The 26,483-nt window shown below is 37.9% G+C and overlaps 3 protein-coding genes across 3 annotated transcripts in view; 2 read left to right on the plus strand and 1 right to left on the minus strand.

Annotated features, from left to right (window-relative positions):
* The window catches only part of LOC146698551 (polyamine-transporter SLC45A4-like), a 72,709-nt gene that overhangs the window by 34,473 nt on the left and 11,753 nt on the right, over window positions 1-26,483 (minus strand). The window lies entirely within an intron of this gene.
* Window positions 671-4,499, plus strand: LOC146698553 (uncharacterized). The gene is made up of 2 exons (XM_085473710.1): window positions 671-4,154; window positions 4,315-4,499. The coding sequence occupies exons 1-2, from the start codon at window positions 741-743 to the stop codon at window positions 4,423-4,425; spliced, it is 3,525 nt and encodes a 1,174-aa protein (XP_085329836.1). The 5' UTR covers window positions 671-740; the 3' UTR covers window positions 4,426-4,499.
* LOC146698554 (uncharacterized) lies at window positions 6,811-10,902 on the plus strand. The gene is made up of 2 exons (XM_085473711.1): window positions 6,811-7,567; window positions 8,520-10,902. Exons 1-2 carry the CDS (start codon window positions 6,826-6,828, stop codon window positions 9,044-9,046), a joined length of 1,269 nt encoding a protein of 422 aa, XP_085329837.1. The 5' UTR covers window positions 6,811-6,825; the 3' UTR covers window positions 9,047-10,902.

The raw sequence follows: 26,483 nt of genomic DNA on the forward strand, positions 1-26,483 counted from the left end.
TCCAACAAACAGTTGACAGTTTACCGAGGATCAGAAGCCAATCACAGATCATGAGGATAAAGCTGAAAAGACGACTGTGCTACAAAGGCCATCAGCTGTTCCAGACTGTCACCTGGTCTAAACTCATTCAAGCTCTGCGTAAACTGAAACAAATTCATCCACAGTACACAGATATTGTTATCAGAGATGATGCATTGCTTTGTGATCCAACGTTACCTGATGATGACAGCAGTGATGAAGCCAGCATGGCAAGTGATGATTATAATGAAGCAGATTTAATGGAAATTGACAACTATGAAAAAGATGCCCTTTTGTGTGAAAGTGAGTCTCAAAGTGACCAAGATATTAATATGCAATCCTGTGATGAACAACCAGAGGAACAAAATCCAGATGAACCAGAAAGTGATTTGAACAATGGAGGTTTTGCTCTAGAAAGTTGTCTGCAGCCTGTAGACATTTCAGAAGAGATTCTCTGTTTCACTGATAACACATATTGTGTGGCTCCTGCAGAAAGAAACAATCCTGTTAGCTTCTTCAGAACTCCTCATTTGGAAGCCATGGCATTTCCTGTGCAGTTTCCTACTGGTCAGAATACACTGGATGAAAAGAGACGTCTTAAACTCACACCAAGTGCTTACTTCAAGTCAAGGCTTTTCAACATCGATGCAAGATTTGCTAAAGACACAAATTACCTGTTTTTCTCACAGTTTGTCACTGAAATACACTTGGCTAATTCCAGCATGACAATACAGCTAAGGAAAGGTAAAACTATGACCAAAGATGGACGCAAAATCACATCAGGAATGTTACAAAGTAAGACAGAAGTAGAGAAGCTGGTAAGAAATAAAGATGCAATCAGATTTATGCAGCCACTCAGAGGAACTCCAGCTTACTGGCAGAAAACTACCAGAGATCTATTCAGCATGGTTCGCCAAATAGGAACACCTCAGTTCTTTGTCACTTTCTCTGCTGCTGAGATGAGATGGCCTGAAGTGATTCAAGCAATAAAGAGACAGCAAGGTGAAGAGGTTGATTTTGAAGCCCTGGACTGGTCAGAAAAGTGTGAAATTCTAAGATCAAATCCAGTAACCACCATGCGAATGTTTGATAAACGTGTTGAGGCTTTGTTCAGAGATTTGCTTTTTTCTCCTGCACAGCCCCTTGGTGAGATCATTGATTACTTTTACAGAGTTGAGTTCCAGCACAGAGGTAGTCCACATATACACATGTTGCTGTGGATTCGAGAAAAGGTAGAAGCAGATGTGGATGATGACCAAACTGTCTGTGACTTTGTGGACAGATACATCTCAGCTCAACTCCCTGATCCAGAAAAACAACCTGAACTGCACAAAAAAGTCACTGAGCTACAAAAGCACAGCAAAAACCACACAAAGACATGCTTTAAGAGTGTGAACTCTGGTTGTAGATTTGGGTTTCCCAAACCACCAGCCACAAGAACAATGATTGTGAGACAGGATGAGGATTCAGACACTGAAGCTGCAAAAGCCAAACTCAGACCTTTGTTGAACCTGCTGAAGGAACCTGAAGCTGCTTCCCTCACCATAGAGCAGATTCTGTCACGATGCAACTTGACAATGAATGAGTATGAACAGTGCCTCCAAGACATAAACAAGAAAACAGCTCTGATTCTGAAACGTGACCCAAATGAGTGTTGGATCAACAATTACAACCCAGACCTGCTTGAAGCCTGGAACTCTAATTTAGATGTCTCATTCATTTTGAATGCCTATTCATGTATAGAATACCTCTGTAAATATATAACAAAGAAAGAATCTGGCCTCTCTGAATACCTGAAGACAGTTATTGACAACTCTGATAAGAACACCGTCAATGAATGTGATGAAATGAGAGCTGTGATGCAGGCTTACTCAAAAAAGAGAGAAATCAGCGCACAGGAGTGTGTGACTCGAGTCTGTGGCCTAAAAATGAAAAAATGTTCCCGCAGTGTTGTATTTGTACCAACAGATGATAACCCAGTAAAAATGAGTCGCCCCATGAGCTTCCTGGAAAGCACAACACATGACAGTTGTAATATTTGGATGACAAGTTTGAGTGATAAATACAAATGCAGACCTGAGACCCCAGAATATGAGGAAATGTCACTGGCTGATTTTGCTGCCTTGTGCAGGTTGGTGAGTGGTCCAAATGAAGGAAAAGATGTGCTTCCTCTTCTAAACCAGCTTGGATTTGTACAAAGGCGAAAGAATGATAAACCAGCTATAATCAGGTATTACCACTGTTCACAGGAAAAAGATCCTGAGCAATATTATGGTCGACTGTTGAGACTTTACCTTCCACACAGATCAGAGCAGGAACTGAAACCACAAGGGTTCCAAACCTATCAGTCCTTCTACAACTCAGGTTTTGTACGACTTCCATGTTCAGACCACAGTGAGTCTGTGAAAAGGGTTGTGAAAAGAAATAAAGACAAGTATGAGAAGAACTCTGAGGATATTGAGAGTGCACTGGAAGAGTTTGAACAAAATAGGGATGTTGTGATTGATGAATGGTGTAATCTTGCTCCTGAATCTGAAGTTGTGAGGCTGCAATGTGATGAGAATCTTCCTGAGAGACATTCTGATGATGAGAACGAACAGGAGAATGTTCCCGACTACAGTCGTCAGTCTGATGCTGTAACAAAGATCAGAGCCATCAGAGAACAACCTGCAGTAGATCCAGCCGTGGTACGTGTAATGTATCAGAATCTGAACCAGAAGCAGGCCTGCGTGTTCTATGCCATAAGAGACTGGTGTATTCAGCGAGTTTGTGGTTTGAACCCAGATCCATTTTTCTTCTATATCAACGGTGGTGCAGGAACTGGAAAGTCACATCTGATTAAGTGTATTCATTCTGAAGCATCAAAGATCCTGAGCAGACTGCCTGCTAATGCAGAAGAAGCTGACATATCAAATCCAACTGTTTTACTGACTTCATTTACCGGGACAGCAGCTTTTTCTATCAGTGGCTCTACGTTACATTCTCTACTGAAACTACCCAGGAGTCTGAAACCACCCATTCAAGGACTTGGTAACCAACTGGATGAAGTCAGATCTGAGCTGATGAATGCTGAAATTATTGTTATTGATGAGATTTCAATGGTTTCAAAACCCCTTTTTGCTTATGTGGATGCAAGACTGAAACAAATCAAAGGCACTCAGAGACCTTTTGGTGGAATGTCAGTTTTAGCTGTTGGAGATTTTTACCAGCTGCCACCAGTGCGACAGTCTAAACCTCTCTGTGTTTACGATCCAGAACAGATTGACCTATGGCAGGAACATTTTCAGATGATCACTCTAACCGAGATCATGCGTCAGAAAGATGATGTGGCCTTTGCAGAGATGCTGAACAGGATTAGAGTCAAAGAAAAGACGGATGAACTTTCTCAGTGCGACAGAGATTTGTTGTCACAGGCTGTGACTGCACCAGAAGAATGTCCAACTGAGGTCTTACACATTTATGCCACCAACAAGAATGTGGAATCCCACAACACAGATACCCTGAAGAAGCTTCATTCAAACATCATAATAATCAATGCAGACGATTTCCAGAAGGATAAATGTACAGGCAGAATGGAACGAAGAGACAAACCATTTACAGGTGGGCGAAATGATTTACCTGACACTCTGAATGTTGCTGAAGGAGCTCGAGTCATGCTGACCAGAAACTTGGACACACTAAACGGTTTAGTCAACGGTGCTTTTGGTATACTGGTAAAGGTGGTGAGATCTGAAAATGATGGACACATAATTAAACTGGGGCTCAGGATGGACAACCGGCAGCCTATGAGACACAACCGCAGTGCTAATGCAGCATCTGATGATCTTGTTTACATTGAGAGAGCAGAGGAGAGTCTGAAGTTTAAAGGAGCAGTACGCAGACAGTTTCCTGTAAAGCTAGCATTCGCCTGCACAATTCACAAAACTCAGGGTCTTACAACACAGACAGCTGTAGTTTCAATGAAGAACATTTTTGAACCAGGTATGGCTTACGTTGCTCTCAGCAGGGTGACGTCTCTCAGTGGACTCTATTTGCAGGACTTGGATGAGAAAAAGATTTACGCCAATCCCGAGGTAACTGCAGCACTCCAAACCATGAGACAAGCCAGTGTTGAGGAAATGATGCCTCTTCTTCAGGTCAGAGAAACAGCCAGCAGACTTGACACTCTTACACTGATCCATCACAATACAGAGGGTTTGCCATCTCACATCAGTGACATCAAGAGTCATCATGAAATGTGTTTAGCAGATGTTTTGTGTCTCACTGAGTCTCACCTTCAAGGCTCCTTTGTTGCAGACAGTCTTCATTTGGACGGCTACACCATGTTCAAACGCAACAGACATGTGTCCTACACAAACTTTCCTCACATGGCCAGCAGAAGTGGTGGGGGAGTTGTTGTGTATTTGAGGAATCATTTTCAGGTTCAGGTAAAACAGTATCTGCATAATGTCACTGATCTTGAGTTTTTAGTGTTGAAGGTTCAGGCTCCATTCCCTGCACTCATTGCTGTTGTGTACAGACCCCCTGACTACAGTTTGACACCATTCATGCAAAACCTGGTAAGTCTTTTAGATTCACTTGAAATAATGGACTGTCACCCAATAATTGTGTGTGGAGATTTTAATGAGAACCAGTTGCAGAGTGGAAGAAAACAGATTCTGGAGCAGTTTCAGTCGAGAGGGTATTCACAGCTGATCACTTCTGCCACTACAGACAAGAACACCCTGCTTGACCTCATTTTTATTTCTCAGCCACAGAAATGTCTGTATTCAGGTGTTCTGAGATCATATTACAGTTACCACAACCCTGTCTTTTGTGTCCTGTCCTCGAGCCAATCATGAAGTCGTCTGGTGAGTTTTGAAACAATTACAGATCATGTTTGTTACAGAGTTTACTGATTGTAGAGCATGAAAAAGATTTTTCATTGAAAAAAGGGTCTTCCCTACTCTGTCTGTCAGAAGACCCTTTCTTATTGCAATGTTATTAATCATTTCACCAAATTATTGCTGAACTTCATGCAGAGCAGAGAACATCTGCTATCATGCACCTCTGATCTGAAATGTGCTGCAACATTTGATAAACCAACATCATGTTTTAAATGACTAAATCTTTTTACTATGACGTATGTAGCTCAACAAACGAGATCTTCCCCTCCAAGGGCTTTAAAATATGAAATAGTAAATAAATAAATCCCAGATAAATGCAGGTATATATTATGATGACATACACGAATAAATACAGACAATTATATTTTCTTGATTATAGTAGATTTTGTAGAATCAAAAGTTTTTGTGATGAATGAGTTTTTGCTTATCATGTTTTACAGGTAAAAAATGTCAAAAGTTTTAAACTATCTTTAGGCTACCAGAGATGTCTATAATGATACATTATGTAGAGAAAAACATTAGTACAGCTTACAGAATGTGTATAAAAACTGATGTAGAAGTAAATGGATAGTTTTCTGAAAGTTCCCGACTACAGTTTAACACCACCCACCCAGCTCAGCCCCCAAGTGTCTATGTAATGCTGGTATGGTGTGTGAGTTTGACTTGGCCTTTATCCGGGTGGGTTTGGGTTTGGGTGGATAAAGGCCAAGTCAGAATGCTCTGAGCAGCTGGAAAAAGCTGCTAATAAACAAAGACATCAGAAAGTGTGGGCTTTAGGTGTAGCCCCCGCTTTCTGATGCACTAATTAAACTTAGTAACCGACACCCCATACCAGCATTACATAGACACTTGGGGGCTGAGCTGGGTGGGTGGTGTTATAAGCACGTGTTTTGTTAGATATATTTTTTCAGATAGGGCACAGTCTCCTTTGTGGGAAAACCTTCAAACTTCACCATCCTCAGCTGAAACAACAACATCTTAACACCATCTTCATGAACTGCTGAGCCAAACCTGATCCATCAGTGCTGGACTGCACAGATAACTACATGCCACAAGGAGACTGCTGTGTTATGAACTGCCATACCAGTGTGTCTTCAATGGAGAAGATGACACACCCATCACCTGACCTCCTGCCTGATCATGCTGCCACACTACAACCTCTGAGACCATCAATGATGACTCATACTGAGGAAACTGTATTTCCTGTCAGAGATGCTCAGTGATCCTCAGAGCAGAGAGAGGTATGATTCTTTATCTTTGATAAAAAATGTCAGTGTTTTTAATTCAATTAATTAATTAAAATCTTGTTTATTGCATAAATAATTCCACACTCAAATGATTATACTTGTTGACACTTTTTGAGTTTTAATTGACATTATGGATTACAAATCTATGCTTTTTCTACTCTGTCTCTCTGTGCAGGTATTGCTGTCTTCTGAGTTCTTCAGTGTCCCAACTGAGACATTCAAACCTCCCTGCAGAGCTCATGTCTTTCCTCACCATCATGCGAGTGTGAGATTGCTCTGGATTCTGGTTATGTGGCCCACAGCACCTATAAGGTATTTCAATATTGTTCATTGTATAACTTATTTGTAGTTTTTAGGGTTTGTACAGACAAATAAAATGTTCCTTTTTCTGTATTTTTTAGAACAAGCTCGTCCAGTGTGCCTGCATTCCAGCTTCTTAGACTCTACGCAAGTGGACAGAGTATCAGTGTTTGACCACTCTTACAGACACTGACTTCTGTCAACTCACTGCTACTGATCAGGCACTTCATCCAGGAAGACAGAGGGCTGCAAGCCTGTCATCATTTCCAGTGTGGCTTTGTATTCTTGGGGTAGCATCAGATTTTTCCCACAAATATTCAAAGGTAACATTTATTTTAAGCTTAGTTATTAAATCAAAAGTCTTCTCTTGTGTTATGTCTGTGAAGGTTCTCATGGTGTCCTTTGATGTAGTCTCTCTCTTTACTTGCATACCCACTACGGAGGCCGTGGAGACTGTCAGAAAACGACTACAAGAAGACAGCTCCTTGGAAGACAGGACCAACTTCACACCCGATCAGATTTGCACACTGTTAGACCTCTGCCTTACCACTACATATTTCAAATACAACGAGGGTTTCTACAGACAAAAACATGGCTGTGCCATGGGCTCCCCCGTGTCACCTATTGTAGCCAACCTTTGCATGGAGGAAGTGGAAAGGAAGGCTCTTGGCTCTTTCAAAGGAAGAGTACCCAGCCACTGGTACAGATATGTAGACGACACCTGGGTCAAAATCAAAACTCAAGAAGTGGAATCCTTCACTGCGCACATTAACGCCGTGGATAAAAACATCAAGTTCACCAGGGAAGACACAAAGGACGACTGTTTGCTTTTCCTGGACTGTGCTGTGCACATTGAAGAGAACGGCAACCTCAACATTGAAGTTTATTGGAAGCCCACACACACGGACCAGTACCTCCTCTTTGACTCCCATCACCCTCTGGAACACAAACTTGGAGTAATTAGGACACCCCCCCGGGCAGAACATGTTCCCTCTAAGCCTGAAGGGAAAAAGAAGGAACACAAACATGTAAATGAAGCACTTAAAACATGTGGCTATCCTAATTGGGCGTTTATAAAGTCAGCAAAGATGCACAGAAAAGAAGACCAGACACCAGCGAGGGAGGATAAGAAAGACAGATGCAACAACATTGTCATCCCCCATGTACTAATTAGACTTAGTAACCGACACCCCATACCAGCATTACATAGACACTTGGGGGCTGAGCTGGGTGGGTGGTGTTAAAAGCACTTGTTTTGTTAGATATATTTTTTCAGAAACGGCACAGTCTCCTTTGTGGCAAAACCTTCAAACTTCACCATCCTCAGCTGAAACAACAACATCTTAACACCATCTTCATAAACTGCTGAGCCAAACCTGATCCATCAGTGCTGGACTGCACAGATAACCACATGCCACAAGGAGACTGCTGTGTTATGAACTGCCATACCAGTGTGTCTTCAATGGAGAAGATGACACACCCATCACCTGACCTCCTGCCTGATCATGCTGCCACACTACAACCTCTGAGACCATCAATGATGACTCATACTGAGGAAACTGTATTTCCTGTCAGAGATGCTCAGTGATCCTCAGAGCAGAGAGAGGTATGATTCTTTATCTTTGATAAAAAATGTCAGTGTTTTTAATTCAATTAATTAAAATCCTGTTTATTGCATAAATAATTCCACACTCAAATGATTATACTTGTTGACACTTTTTGAGTTTTAATTGACATTATAGATTACATATCTATGCTTTTTCTACTCTGTCTCTCTGTGCAGGTATTGCTGTCTTCTGAGTTCTTCAGTGTCCCAACTGAGACATTCAAACCTCCCTGCAGAGCTCATGTCTTTCCTCACCATCATGGGAGTGTGAGATTGCTCTGGATTCTGGTTATGTGGCCCACAGCACCTATAAGGTATTTCAATATTGTTCATTGTATAACTTATTTGTAGTTTTTAGGCCTTAACACAAATAAAATGTTCCTTTTTCTGTATTTTTTAGAACAAGCTCGTCCAGTGTGCCTGCATTCCAGCTTCACAGAAAAGAACATCAGACACCAGCGAGGGAGGATAAGAAAGACAGACACAACAACATTGTCATCCCCTATGTAGCCGGTGTATCAGAAAAACTCAGGAGAGTTTTCTCCAAATACGACATCCCAGTGTACTTCAGACCCAGTAACACACTCAGACAGAAACTGGTTCACCCGAAAGACAAAACTCCTAAACACAAACTTAACAATGTGGTGTACGCTGTACAGTGCAGCGAGGAATGCCCAGACTTCTACATCGGAGAGACCAAACAGCCACTTCACCAGCGCATGGCACAACATAGAAGAGCCACCTCCACAGGACAAGACTCAGCAGTTCATCTGCATCTAAAGGACAAAGGTCACTCTTTGAGGATGCCAATGTTCACATTTTGGACAGATGGAGGAGTGAAAGAAGCCATTTACGTCCACTGTGAGCGACCATCTTTGAACAGAGGCGGTGGTTTACGACACCAACTGTCTGCCATCTATAATCCAGTTTTGAGTTCCCTCTCCAGACACCGTAACGTCCACTCACATCCTGGGAGTGGGCGTGGGTGATTTCCTGACCTCAGGAAATCACATGATAGGGTGGGGCCAGGTTTCACAATGAGCTCACCCGAAACCCTGGCTGATTGGGACCCACACCCACTTTCACACCTTGGCTCATGTGATTAGGTAGAGGATCATCAGGGGGTTCTTTGTCCCTCTTTGGGGGGAAACTCCCACTGGGTTTAAATCTGGGACTCTCCACCATTGACCCTTAGAACTGAAGAAGCTTCTCGGATGAGAGGTGAAACGTCTTCAAGGAACTCAAAGAAGTCCAGACGCTTTTCTTTCCAAGCTCCTTAGACTTCACTTGTGTTAATTACATTTTATTTGTTGTTGTTTTCTTTTAGATTTATATGCAGTGATTGGATGTGGTGGAGCTTTGTTAACCGTGTGGAAAACATCTGTTTGTGATGATATTTACAATGAGGCTTTAAGGTGACAGTTTCCATGTAATTTCAATCCTTTTACTAAGCAAAAACATGTTTGCAATTAACATGTTTTTTCAGTTTTGTCTTTTGGATTTATGGTTAACATTCCTCTGTGACAGCAAATACTAAACTGGTCCAAGTAACCAGCATATCATTGGTCAAAGGCAAAAAGGACCACATGTCACACTAGCAATGAATTTTTGACTTTGTTTGTGTTAGTATAGAGTAGGTCTAACAATGGTTTTCCACATCTGCTCTAATATATATAGATAATGGGTCAGACATATAAAGTCATTTTGAAAAGTTCATAAAGGTCATTTATATGTGTTCCTCTTTATCATTTTATATCAGGTCACACAGCTGACTTGAGTTTTGATCAGAGTAGAAGCATAACATTCATGCTAATGGTTCTACTGTTTACAGTTACTTTATGATGGATTTCACCCTGGTCACAGCACTATGTGAAAAGCTGTTAGAGGTAAAGTTAAGCCAATTAATACATCATCATAAGTCACTCTCTAACGCAGGGCAGTGATTATTATTCACTGTAATTTATTCCACAACAATGTTCTTTATTTGATTCTTTAAATATGCACATCGATTGTTTTAGCTCTGTGACTCTCCACACCTGAAATATATCACAATGTGGACTTCATTTCGACAGTATTTTGTAGATTGGTACCATATTTATCATCGAATCATCTTGTGCACTTATTAACTAAATGTTGTTTGTTTTTGTTTTTTTGTTTGTTTGTTTGGGGGTTGTTGTTGCCATTTTTACCTTTCACCAACTGTGTAAATTCTGCAATTTTACCTTGGTTTTGTTTCACATCAGTTTATCTGCTGGCTGGTATTCCTGTCTTCCTTCTCTCACCCCAACCGGTCGCAGCAGATGGCCGCCCCTCCCTGAGCCTGGTTCTGCTGGAGGTTTCTTCCTGTTAATAGGGAGTTTTTCCTTCCCACTGTCGCCAAAGTGCTTGCTCATAGGGGGGGTCATATGTCATATGATTGTTGGGTTTTTCTCTGTATCTATGAAGCGCCTTAAGGTGACTTTTGTTGTGATTTGGTGCTATATAAATTGAATTGAATTGGTTTTCTTTCTTTTCTAATGTTTCTGGTCATTTTTCACAGTTAAACAAGTAACTTTGAGGTTACGTCATCGTTTTCAGCTGTTATCTGTATACATTTTTTTCCTAATAATTACATTTCTGCAAAATTATAGCAGTTCTGGTAAGTTGTAATATTTCTGCCAAGTTATTAATTTTTGACTAAATTATTACATTTCTGCTAAGTTGTAGCTTCTGGTAAATTACAACATTTCTGCTGAATTGTTATGTTTCTTCTAAGTTATTGCATTTCTGCTAAGTTATTACATTTTTGCTAACTTGATGTTGTTCTGCAAAGTTATTAAAATTTCAACAACTTTTTAAACACTGACTTTGATTTCTTCAGCTTCTTCAGCTATTTTCAAGTATTTTCAGCAGACAGCTTCAGCTTTACAGTTTCCTCTAAGTGATTGCAGTTCTGCTAAGTTATTACATTTTAGAAAAGTTCTTTTGCTTCTGCAAAGTTTTTACAATTTCTGCAACATTTCAGCTTTTTCAGCTACTTTTTGCATACAGCTTCAGCTTTAAGCATCCACACTGCATTTTCGCAGGAAATGCAAATTTTTCTAGTTATATTTTATTTTTCCGTACGTTTTTTGAAAGCCTACTCCTTCAAAACCGTTCCACTTAGAAAAACCATTCAAACATCGTTAGATTCCTATTATTTTGGACAACATTGCTTCTATTTTTCTCATTTTTAACATTTATATTTTTAATTTTATTCAACTTTATTCAACAAAAATTTCCCATGTATTTCAATGGGGAGACCCTTCAAATTCTCATTCAACTTACTCATTTTTAAACTCTTACTACTTCAACATACGTTCACATAGAGCCACCATTCAAACTTTAAAACGAAGACAAGACATTCAACTATTCAACTTGTATTTATCTTTTCAATATCTATTATACTTTTTCTTCAGTTCCAGTTTAAGTTTCATGATGTTTTTTCACCCGTTTCAGAGTTTATAATGGGTGTGTATGGGACGGAATGTTGGGGCTAGAGTGAGGCAGCTCAACTGCTAGAGTGAGAGGAGCAAAAAAATTAATCTTAAAATCTTTTTTAAAACTGCTGCTGTGTCCTCAGCGTTTGCTCTACAGGTATGATTTTACCCTCAAAACGTAGCCATGGCTGTCCTCTTTCATCCAATGTGTTTACTATTGTCCTAGGTGTTACGGTTCTTTCATAAATGTCACCAATGCACAGCCTCCTCCTTCCAACTCTTCCATAGACTCTAATGTTAAAATGGCTCAGAAGGTTCGTTTGAAAATCAGAAGAGCATGGTGTCTTTCCACTGTCACCACGTCCATATAATAAACTCCACAGGCATGAAAACTGAGAATTTGGTAGACTAGACATGGCTGTCGCTCACGGTGAAAGAATTTTGTCAGTACGACATGTACTTTTCATTTGGGAACGATTTGTTTCGGCCTGACTTTTCTGTTCATTTTAAGGAGCAAAAGTGAGGCGCATGTCTGTGTACGTGTGTATGGAGCCATTGGGTGCAGTCACTATAGCAACCAGGCTCACACCTGCCTGCTTAACGAGCTCTGCCTGCCACTGTGCCAAGATTCATCTTAAACACTTCTCTTTCAACTGCTGCTGTGTCCACAGTGTTACAGCCATCATTTTACCCTCAAAATGTCGCCATTATTGTTCTCTTTCCAACACAGTGTCTTTCAAAGCTCAGACATTTAAACTTTTTAAACTGTGTGGATCAAAGTGGAGGGATCACATTTTCTTCATTCAGTGATTCAAAGAATATGACCTTTTAATATTCATTCAGATGTTTTCTGACTCTAAATGTTCTTTTCTCATTTCTTAGGGTTTTCTAATTTACATTTAAAACATTTTCAGCTTTTTTCCAACTTCTTCTTCTGTGTAACCTTCAGCTTTTAGCAGTTCAGCACTTTTGTTTTCAGGTTAAATTTGGGGTTTTTTTTTTTTATCTCATTAAAAAAGTTTTAACTCAAAATTCAGCAATTAATTCATTTCAGTGCATACATTCAGATTCAAGCATTCACACTGCAGTTTCTTCAGAAAATGCACTTTCTAGTTAGTGTGAATGCTTGAAAAGCATTCACAGTATTGTTCTTCTAATCTTTATTAGTGTGAATGCTTGAAAAGCATTCACAGTATTGTTCTTCTAATCTTTATTCTATTTTATTAGTGTGAATGCTTGAAAAGCATTCACAGTATTGTTCTTCTAATCTTTATTATTATTATATTTTATCTATTCCGTACGTTTTTTGTACTCCTACTCCTTCAAAACCGTTCAACTTAGAAAAACCATTCAAACACCATTAGATTCCTATTCTTTTGGACATGACTGCTTCTACTTTTCTCATTTTTAACATTTATATTTTTAATTTTATTCAACTTTATTCAACAAAAATTTCCCATGTATTTCAATGGGGAGACCCTTCAAATTCTCATTCAACTTACTCATTTTTAAACTCTTACTACTTCCACATACGTTGACATAGAGCCACCATTCAAACTTTAAAACGAAGACAAGACATTCAACTATTCAACTTGTATTTATCTTTTCAATATCTATTATACTTTTTCTTCAGTTCCAGTTTAAGTTTCATGATGTTTTTTCACCCGTTTCAGAGTTTATAATGGGTGTGTATGGGACGGAATGTTGGGGCTAGAGTGAGGCAGCTCAACTGCTAGAGTGAGAGGAGCAAAAAAATTAATCTTAAAATCTTTTTTAAAACTGCTGCTGTGTCCGCAGCGTTTGCTCTACAGGTATGATTTTACCCTCAAAACGTAGCCATGGCTGTCCTCTTTCATCCAATGTGTTTACTATTGTACTAGGTGTTATGGTTCTTTCATAAATGTCACCAATGCACAGCCTCCTCCCTCCAACTCTTCCATAGACTCTAATGTTAAAATGGCTCAGAAGGTTCGTTTGAAAATCAGAAGAGCATGGTGTCTTTCCACTGTCACCACGTCCATATAATAAACTCCACAGGCATGAAAACTGAGAATTCAGTAGACTAGAAGCTGCTGTCGCTCACGGTGAAAGAATTTTTTCAATGCGACTTTTACTTTTCATTTGGGAACGATTTGTTTCGGCCTGACTTTTCTGTTCATTTTAAGCAGCAAAAGTGAGGCGCATGTCTGTGTACGTGTGTATGGAGCCATTGGGTGCGGTCACTATAGCAACCAGGCTCACACCTGCCTGCTTAACGAGCTCTGCCTGCCACTGTACCAAGATTCATCTTAAACACTTCTCTTTCAACTGCTGCTGTGTCCACAGTGTTACAGCCATCATTTTACCCTCAAATTGTCGCCATTATTGTTCTTTTTCCAACACCGTATCTTTCAAAGCTCAGGCATTTAAACTTTTTAAACTGTGTGGATCAAAGTGGAGGGATCACATTTGAGTCATTCAGTGATTCAAAGAATATGACCTTTTAATATTCATTCAGATGTTTTCTGACTCTAAATGTTCTTTTCTCATTTCTTAGGGTTTTCTAATTTACATTTAAAACATTTTCAGTTTTTTTCCAACTCCTTCTTCTGTGTAACCTTCAGCTTTTAGCAGTTCAGCACCTTTGTTTTCAGGTTAAATTCGGGTTTTTTTTGGTTTTTTTTAATCTCATTCAATATTTTTAACTCAAAATTCAGCAATTAATTCATTTCAGTGCATACATTCAGATTCAAGCATTCACACTGCAGTTTCTTCAGAAAATGCACTTTCTAGTTATTATTATTATTATATTTTATCTATTCCGTACGTTTTTTGTAATCCTATAACTTCAAAACCGTTCAACTTAGAAAAACCATTCAAACACCGTTAGATTCCTATTCTTTTGGACAACACTGCTTCTATTTTTCATATTTTTAACATTTATATTTTTAATTTTATTCAACTTTATTCAACAAAAATTTATAATGTATTTCAATGGGGAGACCCTTCAAATCCTCATTCAACTTACTCATTTTTAAACTCTTACTACTTCCACATACATTGACATAGAGCCACCATTCAAACTTTAAAACGAAGACAAGACATTCAACTATTCAACTTGTATTTATCTTTTCAATATCTATTATACTTTTTCTTCAGTTCCAGTTTAAGTTTCATGATGTTTTTTCACCCGTTTCAGAGTTTATAATGGGTGTGTATGGGACGGAATGTTGGGGCTAGAGTGAGGCAGCTCAACTGCTAGAGTGAGAGGAGCAAAAAAATTAATCTTAAAATCTTTTTTAAAACTGCTGCTGTGTCCGCAGCGTTTGCTCTACAGGTATGATTTTACCCTCAAAACGTAGCCATGGCTGTCCTCTTTCATCCAATGTGTTTACTATTGTATTAGGTGTTATGGTTCTTTCATAAATGTCACCAATGCACAGCCTCCTCCCTCCAACTCTTCCATAGACTCTAATGTTAAAATGGCTCAGAAGGTTCGTTTGAAAATCAGAAGAGCATGGTGTCTTTCCACTGTCACCACGTCCATATAATAAGCTCCACAGGCATGAAAACTGAGAATTAGGTAGACTAGACATTGCTGTCGCTCACGGTGAAAGAATTTTGTCAATACGACTTTTACTTTTCATTTGGGAGCGATTTGTTTCGGCCTGACTTTTCTGTTCATTTTAAGCAGCAAAAGTGAGGCGCATGTCTGTGTACGTGTGTATGGAGCCATTGGGTGCGGTCACTATAGCAACCAGGCTCACACCTGCCTGCTTAACGAGCTCTCTCTCTCACTCTGCCAAGATTCATCTTAAACACTTCTCTTTCAACTGCTGCTGTGTCCACAGTGTTAAAGCCATCATTTTACCCTCAAAACGTCGCCATCGTTGTTCTTTTTCCAACATCTTGTCTTTCAAAGCTCAGAGATGTAAACTTTTTAAACTGTGTGGGTCCAAGTGGAGGGATCACATTTTAGTCATTCAGTGATTCAAAGAATATGACCTTTTAATATTTTTTCAGATGTTTTCTGACTCTAAATGTTCTTTTCTCATTTCTTAGGTTTTTCTAATTTACAATTAAAACATTTTCAGCTTTTTTCCAACTTCTTCTTCTGTGTAACCTTCAGCTTTTAGCAGTTCAGCACTTTTGTTTTCAGGTTAAATTCGGGTTTTTTTTTTTTTATCTCATTCAAGATTTTTAACTTAAATTCAGTAATTAATTCATTTCAGTGCATACATTCAGATTCAAGCATTCACACTGCAGTTTCTTCAGAAAATGCACTTTCTAGTTAGTGTGAATGCTTGAAAAGCATTCACAGTATTGTTATTCTAATCTTTATTATTATTAGTGTGAATGCTTGAAAAGCATTCACAGTATTGTTATTCTAATCTTTCTTATTATCTATTATTCCATATTCCGTACGTTTTTTGGCATCTAACTCCTTCAAAACCGTTCAACTTAGAAAAACCATTCAAACACCTTCAGATTCCTCTTCTTTTGGACAAGACTGCTTCTATTTTTCTCATTTTTAACATTTATATTTTTAATTTTATTCAACTTTATTCAACAAAAATTTATAATGTATTTTAATGGGGAGACCCTTAAAATTCTCATTCAAATTCCTCCTCTTTAAACTGTATCTACTTCCACATACATTGACATAGAGCCACCATTCAAACTTTAAAACGAAGACAAGACATTCAACTATTCAACTTGTATTTATCTTTTCAATATCTATTATACTTTTTCTTCAGTTCCAGTTTAAGTTTCATGATGTTTTTTCACCCGTTTCAGAGTTTATAATGGGTGTGTATGGGACGGAATGTTGGGGCTAGAGTGAGGCAGCTCAACTGCTAGAGTGAGAGGAGCAAAAAAATTAATCTTAAAATCTTTTTTAAAACTGCTGCTGTGTCCGCAGCGTTTGCTCTACAGGTATGATTTTACCCTCAAAACGTAGCCATCGCTGTCCTCTTTCATCCAATGTGTTTACTATTGTCCTAGGTGTTATGGTTCTTTCGTAAATGTCACCAATGCACAGCCTCCTCCCTCCAACTCTTCCATAGACTCTAATGTTAAAATGGCTCAGAAGGTTCGTTTGAAAATCAGAAGAGCATGGTGTCTTTCCACTGTCACCACGCCCATATAATAAACTCCACAGGCATGAAAACTGAGAATTTGGTAGACTAGACATTGCTGTCGCTCACGGTGAAAGAATTTTGTCAATACGACTTTTACTTTTCATTTGGGAACGATTTGTTTCGGCCTGACTTTTCTGTTCATTTTAAGCAGCAAAAGTGAGGCGCATGTCTGTGTACGTGTGTATGGAGCCATTGGGTGCGGTCACTATAGCAACCAGGCTCACACCTGCCTGCTTAACGAGCTCTGCCTGCCACTGTGCCAAGATTCATCTTAAGCACTTCTCTTTCAACTGCTGCTGTGTCCACAGTGTCACAGCCATCATTTTACCCTCAAAACGTCGCCATCGTTGTTCTTTTTCCAACATCTTGTCTTTCAAAGCTCAGAGATGTAAACTTTTTAAACTGTGTGGGTCCAAGTGGAGGGATCACATTTTAGTCATTCAGTGATTCAAAGAATATGACCTTTTAATAGTCTTTCATATGTTTTCTGACTCTAAAAGTTCTTTTCTCATTTCTTAGGTTTTTCTAATTTACAATTAAAACATTTTCAGCTTTTTTCCAACTTCTTCTTCTGTGTAACCTTCAGCTTTTAGCAGTTCAGCACTGTTGTTTTCAGGTTAAATTCAGGTTGTTTTTTTTTTTTTTTTATCTCATTCAAAATTTTTAACTCAAAATTCAGCAATTAATTCATTTCAGTCCATACATTCAGATTCAAGCATTCACACTGCAGTTTCTTCAGAAAATGCACTTTCTAGTTATTATTATTATTATATTTTATCTATTCCGTACGTTTTTTGTAATCCTATAACTTCAAAACCGTTCAACTTAGAAAAACCATTCAAACACCGTTAGATTCCTATTCTTTTGGACAACACTGCTTCTATTTTTCATATTTTTAACATTTATATTTTTAATTTTATTCAACTTTATTCAACAAAAATTTATAATGTATTTCAATGGGGAGACCCTTCAAATCCTCATTCAACTTACTCATTTTTAAACTCTTACTACTTCCACATACATTGACATAGAGCCACCATTCAAACTTTAAAACGAAGACAAGACATTCAACTATTCAACTTGTATTTATCTTTTCAATATCTATTATACTTTTTCTTCAGTTCCAGTTTAAGTTTCATGATGTTTTTTCACCCGTTTCAGAGTTTATAATGGGTGTGTATGGGACGGAATGTTGGGGCTAGAGTGAGGCAGCTCAACTGCTAGAGTGAGAGGAGCAAAAAAATTAATCTTAAAATCTTTTTTAAAACTGCTGCTGTGTCCGCAGCGTTTGCTCTACAGGTATGATTTTACCCTCAAAACGTAGCCATGGCTGTCCTCTTTCATCCAATGTGTTTACTATTGTCCTAGGTGTTATGGTTCTTTCATAAATGTCACCAATGCACAGCCTCCTCCCTCCAACTCTTCCATAGACTCTAATGTTAAAATGGCTCAGAAGGTTCGTTTGAAAATCAGAAGAGCATGGTGTCTTTACACTGTCACCACGTCCATATAATAAGCTCCACAGGCATGAAAACTGAGAATTAGGTAGACTAGACATGGCTGTCGCTCACGGTGAAAGAATTTTGTCAGTACGACATGTACTTTTCATTTGGGAACGATTTGTTTCGGCCTGACTTTTCTGTTCATTTTAAGCAGCAAAAGTGAGGTGCATGTCTGTGTCGTGTGTATGGAGCCATTGGGTGCGGTCACTATAGCAACCAGGCTCACACCTGCCTGCTTAACGAGCTCTCTCTGCCACTCTGCCAAGATTCATCTTAAACACTTCTCTTTCAACTGCTGCTGTGTCCACAGTGTTAAAGCCATCATTTTACCCTCAAAACGTCGCCATCGTTGTTCTCTTTCCAACATCTTGTCTTTCAAAGCTCAGACATTTAAACTTTTTAAACTGTGTGGATCCAAGTGGAGGGATCACATTTTAGTCATTCAGTGATTCAAAGAATATGACCTTTTAATATTCTTTCAGATGTTTTCTGACTCTAAATGTTCTTTTCTCATTTCTTAGGTTTTTCTAATTTACAATTAAAACATTTTCAGCTTTTTTCCAACTTCTGCTTCTGTGTAACCTTCAGCTTTTAGCAGTTCAGCACCTTTGTTTTCAGGTTAAATTTGTTTTTTTGTTTTTTTTTTAATTTCATTCAATATTTTTAACTCAAAATTCAGCAATTAATTCATTTCAGTGCATACATTCAGATTCAAGCATTCACACTGCAGTTTCTTCAGAAAATGCACTTTCTAGTTATTAGTGTGAATGCTTGAAAAGCATTCACAGTATTGTTCTTCGAATCTTTATTATTATATATTCCGTACGTTTTTTGGCATCTAACTCCTTCAAAACCGTTCAACTTAGAAAAACCATTCAAACATCGTTAGATTCCTATTCTTTTGGACATGACTGCTTCTACTTTTCTCATTTTTAACATTTATATTTTTAATTTTATTCAACTTTATTCAACAAAAATTTCCCATGTATTTCAATGGGGAGACCCTTCAAATTCTCATTCAACTTACTCATTTTTAAACTCTTACTACTTCCACATACATTGACATAGAGCCACCATTCAAACTTTAAAACGAAGACAAGACATTCAACTATTCAACTTGTATTTATCTTTTCAATATCTATTATACTTTTTCTTCAGTTCCAGTTTAAGTTTCATGATGTTTTTTCACCCGTTTCAAAATTTATAATGGGTGTGTATGGGACGGAATGTTGGGGCTAGAGTGAGACAGCTCAACTGCTAGAGTGAGAGGAGCAAAAAAATTAATCTTAAAATATTTTTTAAAACTGCTGCTGTGTCCGCAGCGTTTGCTCTACAGGTATGATTTTACCCTCAAAACGTAGCCATGGCTGTCCTCTTTCATCCAATGTGTTTACTATTGTACTAGGTGTTATGGTTCTTTCATAAATGTCACCAATGCACAGCCTCCTCCCTCCAACTCTTCCATAGACTCTAATGTTAAAATGGCTCAGAAGGTTCGTTTGAAAATCAGAAGAGCATGGTGTCTTTCCACTGTCACCACGTCCATATAATAAACTCCACAGGCATGAAAACTGAGAATTCAGTAGACTAGAAGCTGCTGTCGCTCACGGTGAAAGAATTTTTTCAATGCGACTTTTACTTTTCATTTGGGAACGATTTGTTTCGGCCTGACTTTTCTGTTCATTTTAAGCAGCAAAAGTGAGGCGCATGTCTGTGTACGTGTGTATGGAGCCTTTGGGTGCGGTCACTATAGCAACCAGGCTCACACCTGCCTGCTTAACGAGCTCTGCCTGCCACTGTACCAAGATTCATATTAAACACTTCTCTTTCAACTGCTGCTGTGTCCACAGTGTTACAGCCATCATTTTACCCTCAAATTGTCGCCATTATTGTTCTCTTTCCAACACCGTATCTTTCAAAGCTCAGGCATTTAAACTTTTTAAACTGTGTGGATCAAAGTGGAGGGATCACATTTGAGTCATTCAGTGATTCAAAGAATATGACCTTTTAATATTCATTCAGATGTTTTCTGACTCTAAATGTTCTTTTCTCATTTCTTAGGGTTTTCTAATTTACATTTAAAACATTTTCAGTTTTTTTCCAACTCCTTCTTCTGTGTAACCTTCAGCTTTTAGCAGTTCAGCACCTTTGTTTTCAGGTTAAATTCGGGGTTTTTTTGGTTTTTTTTAATCTCATTCAATATTTTTAACTCAAAATTCAGCAATTAATTCATTTCAGTGCATACATTCAGATTCAAGCATTCACACTGCAGTTTCTTCAGAAAATGCACTTTCTAGTTATATTTTATTTTTCCGTACGTTTTTTGTAAGCCTACTCCTTCAAAACCGTTCAACTTAGAAAAACCATTCAAACACCGTTAGATTCCTATTCTTTTGGACAACACTGCTTCTATTTTTCATATTTTTAACATTTATATTTTTAATTTTGTTCAACTTTATTCAACAGAAAATTTATAATGTATTTCAATGGGGAGACCCTTCAAATCCTCATTCAACTTACTCATTTTTAAACTCTTACTACTTCCACATACATTGACATAGAGCCACCATTCAAACTTTAAAACGAAGACAAGACATTCAACTATTCAACTTGTATTTATCTTTTCAATATCTTTTATACTTTTTCTTCAGTTCCAGTTTAAGTTTCATGATGTTTTTTCACCCGTTTCAGAGTTTATAATGGGTGTGTATGGGACGGAATGTTGGGGCTAGAGTGAGGCAGCTTAACTGCTAGAGTGAGAGGAGCAAAAAAATTAATCTTAAAATCTTTTTTAAAACTGCTGCTGTGTCCGCAGCGTTTGCTCTACAGGTATGATTTTACCCTCAAAACGTAGCCATGGCTGTCCTCTTTCATCCAATGTGTTTACTATTGTACTAGGTGTTATGGTTCTTTCATAAATGTCACCAATGCACAGCCTCCTCCCTCCAACTCTTCCATAGACTCTAATGTTAAAATGGCTCAGAAGGTTCGTTTGAAAATCAGAAGAGCATGGTGTCTTTCCACTGTCACCACGTCCATATAATAAACTCCACAGACATGAAAACTGAGAATTCAGTAGACTAGACATTGCTGTCGCTCACAGTGAAAGAATTTTGTCAATACGACTTTTACTTTTCATTTGGGAACGATTTGTTTCGGCCTGACTTTTCTGTTCATTTTAAGCAGCAAAAGTGAGGCGCATGTCTGTGTACGTGTGTATGGAGCCATTGGGTGCGGTCACTATAGCAACCAGGCTCACACCTGCCTGCTTAACGAGCTCTGCCTGCCACTGTGCCAAGATTCATCTTAAACACTTCTCTTTCAACTGCTGCTGTGTCCACAGTGTCACAGCCATCATTTTACCCTCAAAACGTCGCCATCGTTGTTCTTTTTCCAACATCTTGTCTTTCAAAGCTCAGAGATGTAAACTTTTTAAACTGTGTGGGTCCAAGTGGAGGGATCACATTTTAGTCATTCAGTGATTCAAAGAATATGACCTTTTAATATTCTTTCAGATGTTTTCTGACTCTAAATGTTCTTTTCTCATTTCTTAGGTTTTTCTAATTTACAATTAAAACATTTTCAGCTTTTTTCCAACTTCTTCTTCTGTGTAACCTTCAGCTTTTAGCAGTTCAGCACTTTTGTTTTCAGGTTAAATTTGGTTGTTTTTTTTTATCTCATTAAAAAAGTTTTAACTCAAAATTCAGCAATTAATTCATTTCAGTGCATACATTCAGATTCAAGCATTCACACTGCAGTTTCTTCAGAAAATGCACTTTCTAGTTATTAGTGTGAATGCTTGAAAAGCATTCACAGTATTGTTCTTCTAATCTTTATTAGTGTGAATGCTTGAAAAGCATTCACAGTATTGTTATTCGAATCTTTATTATTAGTGTGAATGCTTGAAAAGCATTCACAGTATTGTTCTTCTAATCTTTATTCTTATATTTTATTATCTATTCCGTACGTTTTTTGAAAGCCTACTCCTTCAAAACCGTTCAACTTAGAAAAACCATTCAAACACCATTAGATTCCTATTCTTTTGGACATGATTGCTTGTATTTTTCTCATTTTTAACATTTATATTTTTAATTTTATTCAACTTTATTCAACAAAAATTTCCCATGTATTTCAATGGGGAGACCCTTCAAATTCTCATTCAACTTACTCATTTTTAAACTCTTACTACTTCAACATACGTTCACATAGAGCCACCATTCAAACTTTAAAACGAAGACAAGACATTCAACTATTCAACTTGTATTTATCTTTTCAATATCTATTATACTTTTTCTTCAGTTCCAGTTTAAGTTTCATGATGTTTTTTCACCCGTTTCAGAGTTTATAATGGGTGTGTATGGGACGGAATGTTGGGGCTAGAGTGAGGCAGCTCAACTGCTAGAGTGAGAGGAGCAAAAAAAATAATCTTAAAATCTTTTTTAAAACTGCTGCTGTGTCCGCAGCGTTTGCTCTACAGGTATGATTTTACCCTCAAAACGTAGCCATGGCTGTCCTCTTTCATCCAATGTGTTTACTATTGTACTAGGTGTTATGGTTCTTTCATAAATGTCACCAATGCACAGCCTCCTCCCTCCAACTCTTCCATAGACTCTAATGTTAAAATGGCTCAGAAGGTTCGTTTGAAAATCAGAAGAGCATGGTGTCTTTCCACTGTCACCACGTCCATATAATAAACTCCACAGGCATGAAAACTGAGAATTCAGTAGACTAGACATTGCTGTCACTCACGGTGAAAGAATTTTGTCAATACGACTTTTACTTTTCATTTGGGAACGATTTGTTTCGGCCTGACTTTTCTGTTCATTTTAAGCAGCAAAAGTGAGGCGCATGTCTGTGTACGTGTGTATGGAGCCATTGGGTGCGGTCACTATAGCAACCAGGCTCACACCTGCCTGCTTAACGAGCTCTGCCTGCCACTGTACCAAGATTCATCTTAAGCACTTCTCTTTCAACTGCTGCTGTGTCCACAGTGTTACAGCCATCATTTTACCCTCAAATTGTCGCCATTATTGTTCTCTTTCCAACACCGTATCTTTCAAAGCTCAGGCATTTAAACTTTTTAAACTGTGTGGATCAAAGTGGAGGGATCACATTTGAGTCATTCAGTGATTCAAAGAATATGACCTTTTAATATTCATTCAGATGTTTTCTGACTCTAAATGTTCTTTTCTCATTTCTTAGGGTTTTCTAATTTACATTTAAAACATTTTCAGTTTTTTTCCAACTCCTTCTTCTGTGTAACCTTCAGCTTTTAGCAGTTCAGCACCTTTGTTTTCAGGTTAAATTCGTTTTTTTTTTTTTTTTTAATCTCATTCAATATTTTTAACTCAAAATTCAGCAATTAATTCATTTCAGTGCATACATTCAGATTCAAGCATTCACACTGCAGTTTCTTCAGAAAATGCACTTTCTAGTTATTATTATTATTATATTTTATCTATTCCGTACGTTTTTTGTAATCCTATAACTTCAAAACCGTTCAACTTAGAAAAACCATTCAAACACCGTTAGATTCCTATTCTTTTGGACAACACTGCTTCTATTTTTCATATTTTTAACATTTATATTTTTAATTTTATTCAACTTTATTCAACAAAAATTTATAATGTATTTCAATGGGGAGACCCTTCAAATCCTCATTCAACTTACTCATTTTTAAACTCTTACTACTTCCACATACATTGACATAGAGCCACCATTCAAACTTTAAAACGAAGACAAGACATTCAACTATTCAACTTGTATTTATCTTTTCAATATCTATTATACTTTTTCTTCAGTTCCAGTTTAAGTTTCATGATGTTTTTTCACCCGTTTCAGAGTTTATAATGGGTGTGTATGGGACGGAATGTTGGGGCTAGAGTGAGGCAGCTCAACTGCTAGAGTGAGAGGAGCAAAAAAATTAATCTTAAAATCTTTTTTAAAACTGCTGCTGTGTCCGCAGCGTTTGCTCTACAGGTATGATTTTACCCTCAAAACGTAGCCATGGCTGTCCTCTTTCATCCAATGTGTTTACTATTGTACTAGGTGTTGTGGTTCTTTCATAAATGTCACCAATGCACAGCCTCCTCCCTCCAACTCTTCCATAGACTCTAATGTTAAAATGGCTCAGAAGGTTCGTTTGAAAATCAGAAGAGCATGGTGTCTTTCCACTGTCACCACGTCCATATAATAAGCTCCACAGGCATGAAAACTGAGAATTAGGTAGACTAGACATTGCTGTCGCTCACGGTGAAAGAATTTTGTCAATACGACTTTTACTTTTCATTTGGGAGCGATTTGTTTCGGCCTGACTTTTCTGTTCATTTTAAGCAGCAAAAGTGAGGCGCATGTCTGTGTACGTGTGTATGGAGCCATTGGGTGCGGTCACTATAGCAACCAGGCTCACACCTGCCTGCTTAACGAGCTCTCTCTCTCACTCTGCCAAGATTCATCTTAAACACTTCTCTTTCAACTGCTGCTGTGTCCACAGTGTTAAAGCCATCATTTTACGCTCAAAACGTCGCCATCGTTGTTCTTTTTCCAACATCTTGTCTTTCAAAGCTCAGAGATGTAAACTTTTTAAACTGTGTGGGTCCAAGTGGAGGGATCACATTTGAGTCATTCAGTGATTCAAAGAATATGACCTTTTAATATTCATTCAGATGTTTTCTGACTCTAAATGTTCTTTTCTCATTTCTTAGGTTTTTCTAATTTAAAATTAAAACATTTTCAGCTTTTTTCCAACTTCTTCTTCTGTGTAACCTTCAGCTTTTAGCAGTTCAGCACTTTTGTTTTCAGGTTAAATTTGTTTTTTTGTTTTTTTTTAATTTCATTCAATATTTTTAACTCAAAATTCAGCAATTAATTCATTTCAGTCCATACATTCAGATTCAAGCATTCACACTGCAGTTTCTTCAGAAAATGCACTTTCTAGTTCTATTTTATTATTATCTATTCCGTACGTTTTTTGTAATCTATCTCCTTCAAAACCGTTCAACTTAGAAAAACCATTCAAACACCATTAGATTCCTATTCTTTTGGACATGACTGCTTCTACTTTTCTCATTTTTAACATTTATATTTTTAATTTTATTCAACTTTATTCAACAAAAATTTCCCATGTATTTCAATGGGGAGACCCTTCAAATTCTCATTCAACTTACTCATTTTTAAACTCCTACTACTTCCACATACGTTGACATAGAGCCACCATTCAAACTTTAAAACAAAGACAAGACATTCAACTATTCAACTTGTATTTATCTTTTCAATATCTATTATACTTTTTCTTCAGTTCCAGTTTAAGTTTCATGATGTTTTTTCACCCGTTTCAGAGTTTATAATGGGTGTGTATGGGACGGAATGTTGCCGCTAGAGTGAGACAGCTCAACTGCTAGAGTGAGAGGAGCAAAAAAATTAATCTTAAAATCTTTTTTAAAACTGCTGCTGTGTCCACAGCGTTTGCTCTACAGGTATGATTTTACCCTCAAAACGTAGCCATCGCTGTCCTCTTTCATCCAATGTGTTTACTATTGTACTAGGTGTTATGGTTCTTTCATAAATGTCACCAATGCACAGCCTCCTCCCTCCAACTCTTCCATAGACTCTAATGTTAAAACGGCTCAGAAGGTTCGTTTGAAAATCAGAAGAGCATGGTGTTTTTACACTGTCACCACGTCCATATAATAAACTCCACAGGCATGAAAACTGAGAATTAGGTAGACTGGACATTGCTGCCGCTCACGGTGAAAGAATTTCGTCAATACGACCTATACTTTTCATTTGGGAGCGATTTGTTTCGGCCTGACTTTTCTGTTCATTTTAAGCAGCAAAAGTGAGGCGCATGTCTGTGTACGTGTGTATGGAGCCATTGGGTGCGGTCACTATAGCAACCAGGCTCACACCTGCCTGCTTAACGAGCTCTGCCTGCCACTGTACCAAGATTCATCTTAAGCACTTCTCTTTCAACTGCTGCTGTGTCCACAGTGTTACAGCCATCATTTTACCCTCAAAACGTCGCCATCGTTGTTCTTTTTCCAACATCTTGTCTTTCAAAGCTCAGAGATGTAAACTTTTTAAACTGTGTGGGTCCAAGTGGAGGGATCACATTTTAGTCATTCAGTGATTCAAAGAATATGACCTTTTAATATTCTTTCAGATGTTTTCTGACTCTAAATGTTCTTTTCTCATTTCTTAGGTTTTTCTAATTTACAATTAAAACATTTTCAGCTTTTTTCCAACTTCTTCTTCTGTGTAACCTTCAGCTTTTAGCAGTTCAGCACCTTTGTTTTCAGGTTAAATTCGTTTTTTTGTTGTTGTTTTTTTTTAAATCTCATTCAATAT

This window comes from Copadichromis virginalis, linkage group LG11 (genome assembly GCF_057382275.1).
Source record: "Copadichromis virginalis isolate Kocher_CV1m ecotype Utaka linkage group LG11, C_Virginalis_male_GT1.1, whole genome shotgun sequence".
In the NCBI taxonomy this organism is placed as follows: Eukaryota; Metazoa; Chordata; class Actinopteri; order Cichliformes; family Cichlidae; genus Copadichromis; species Copadichromis virginalis.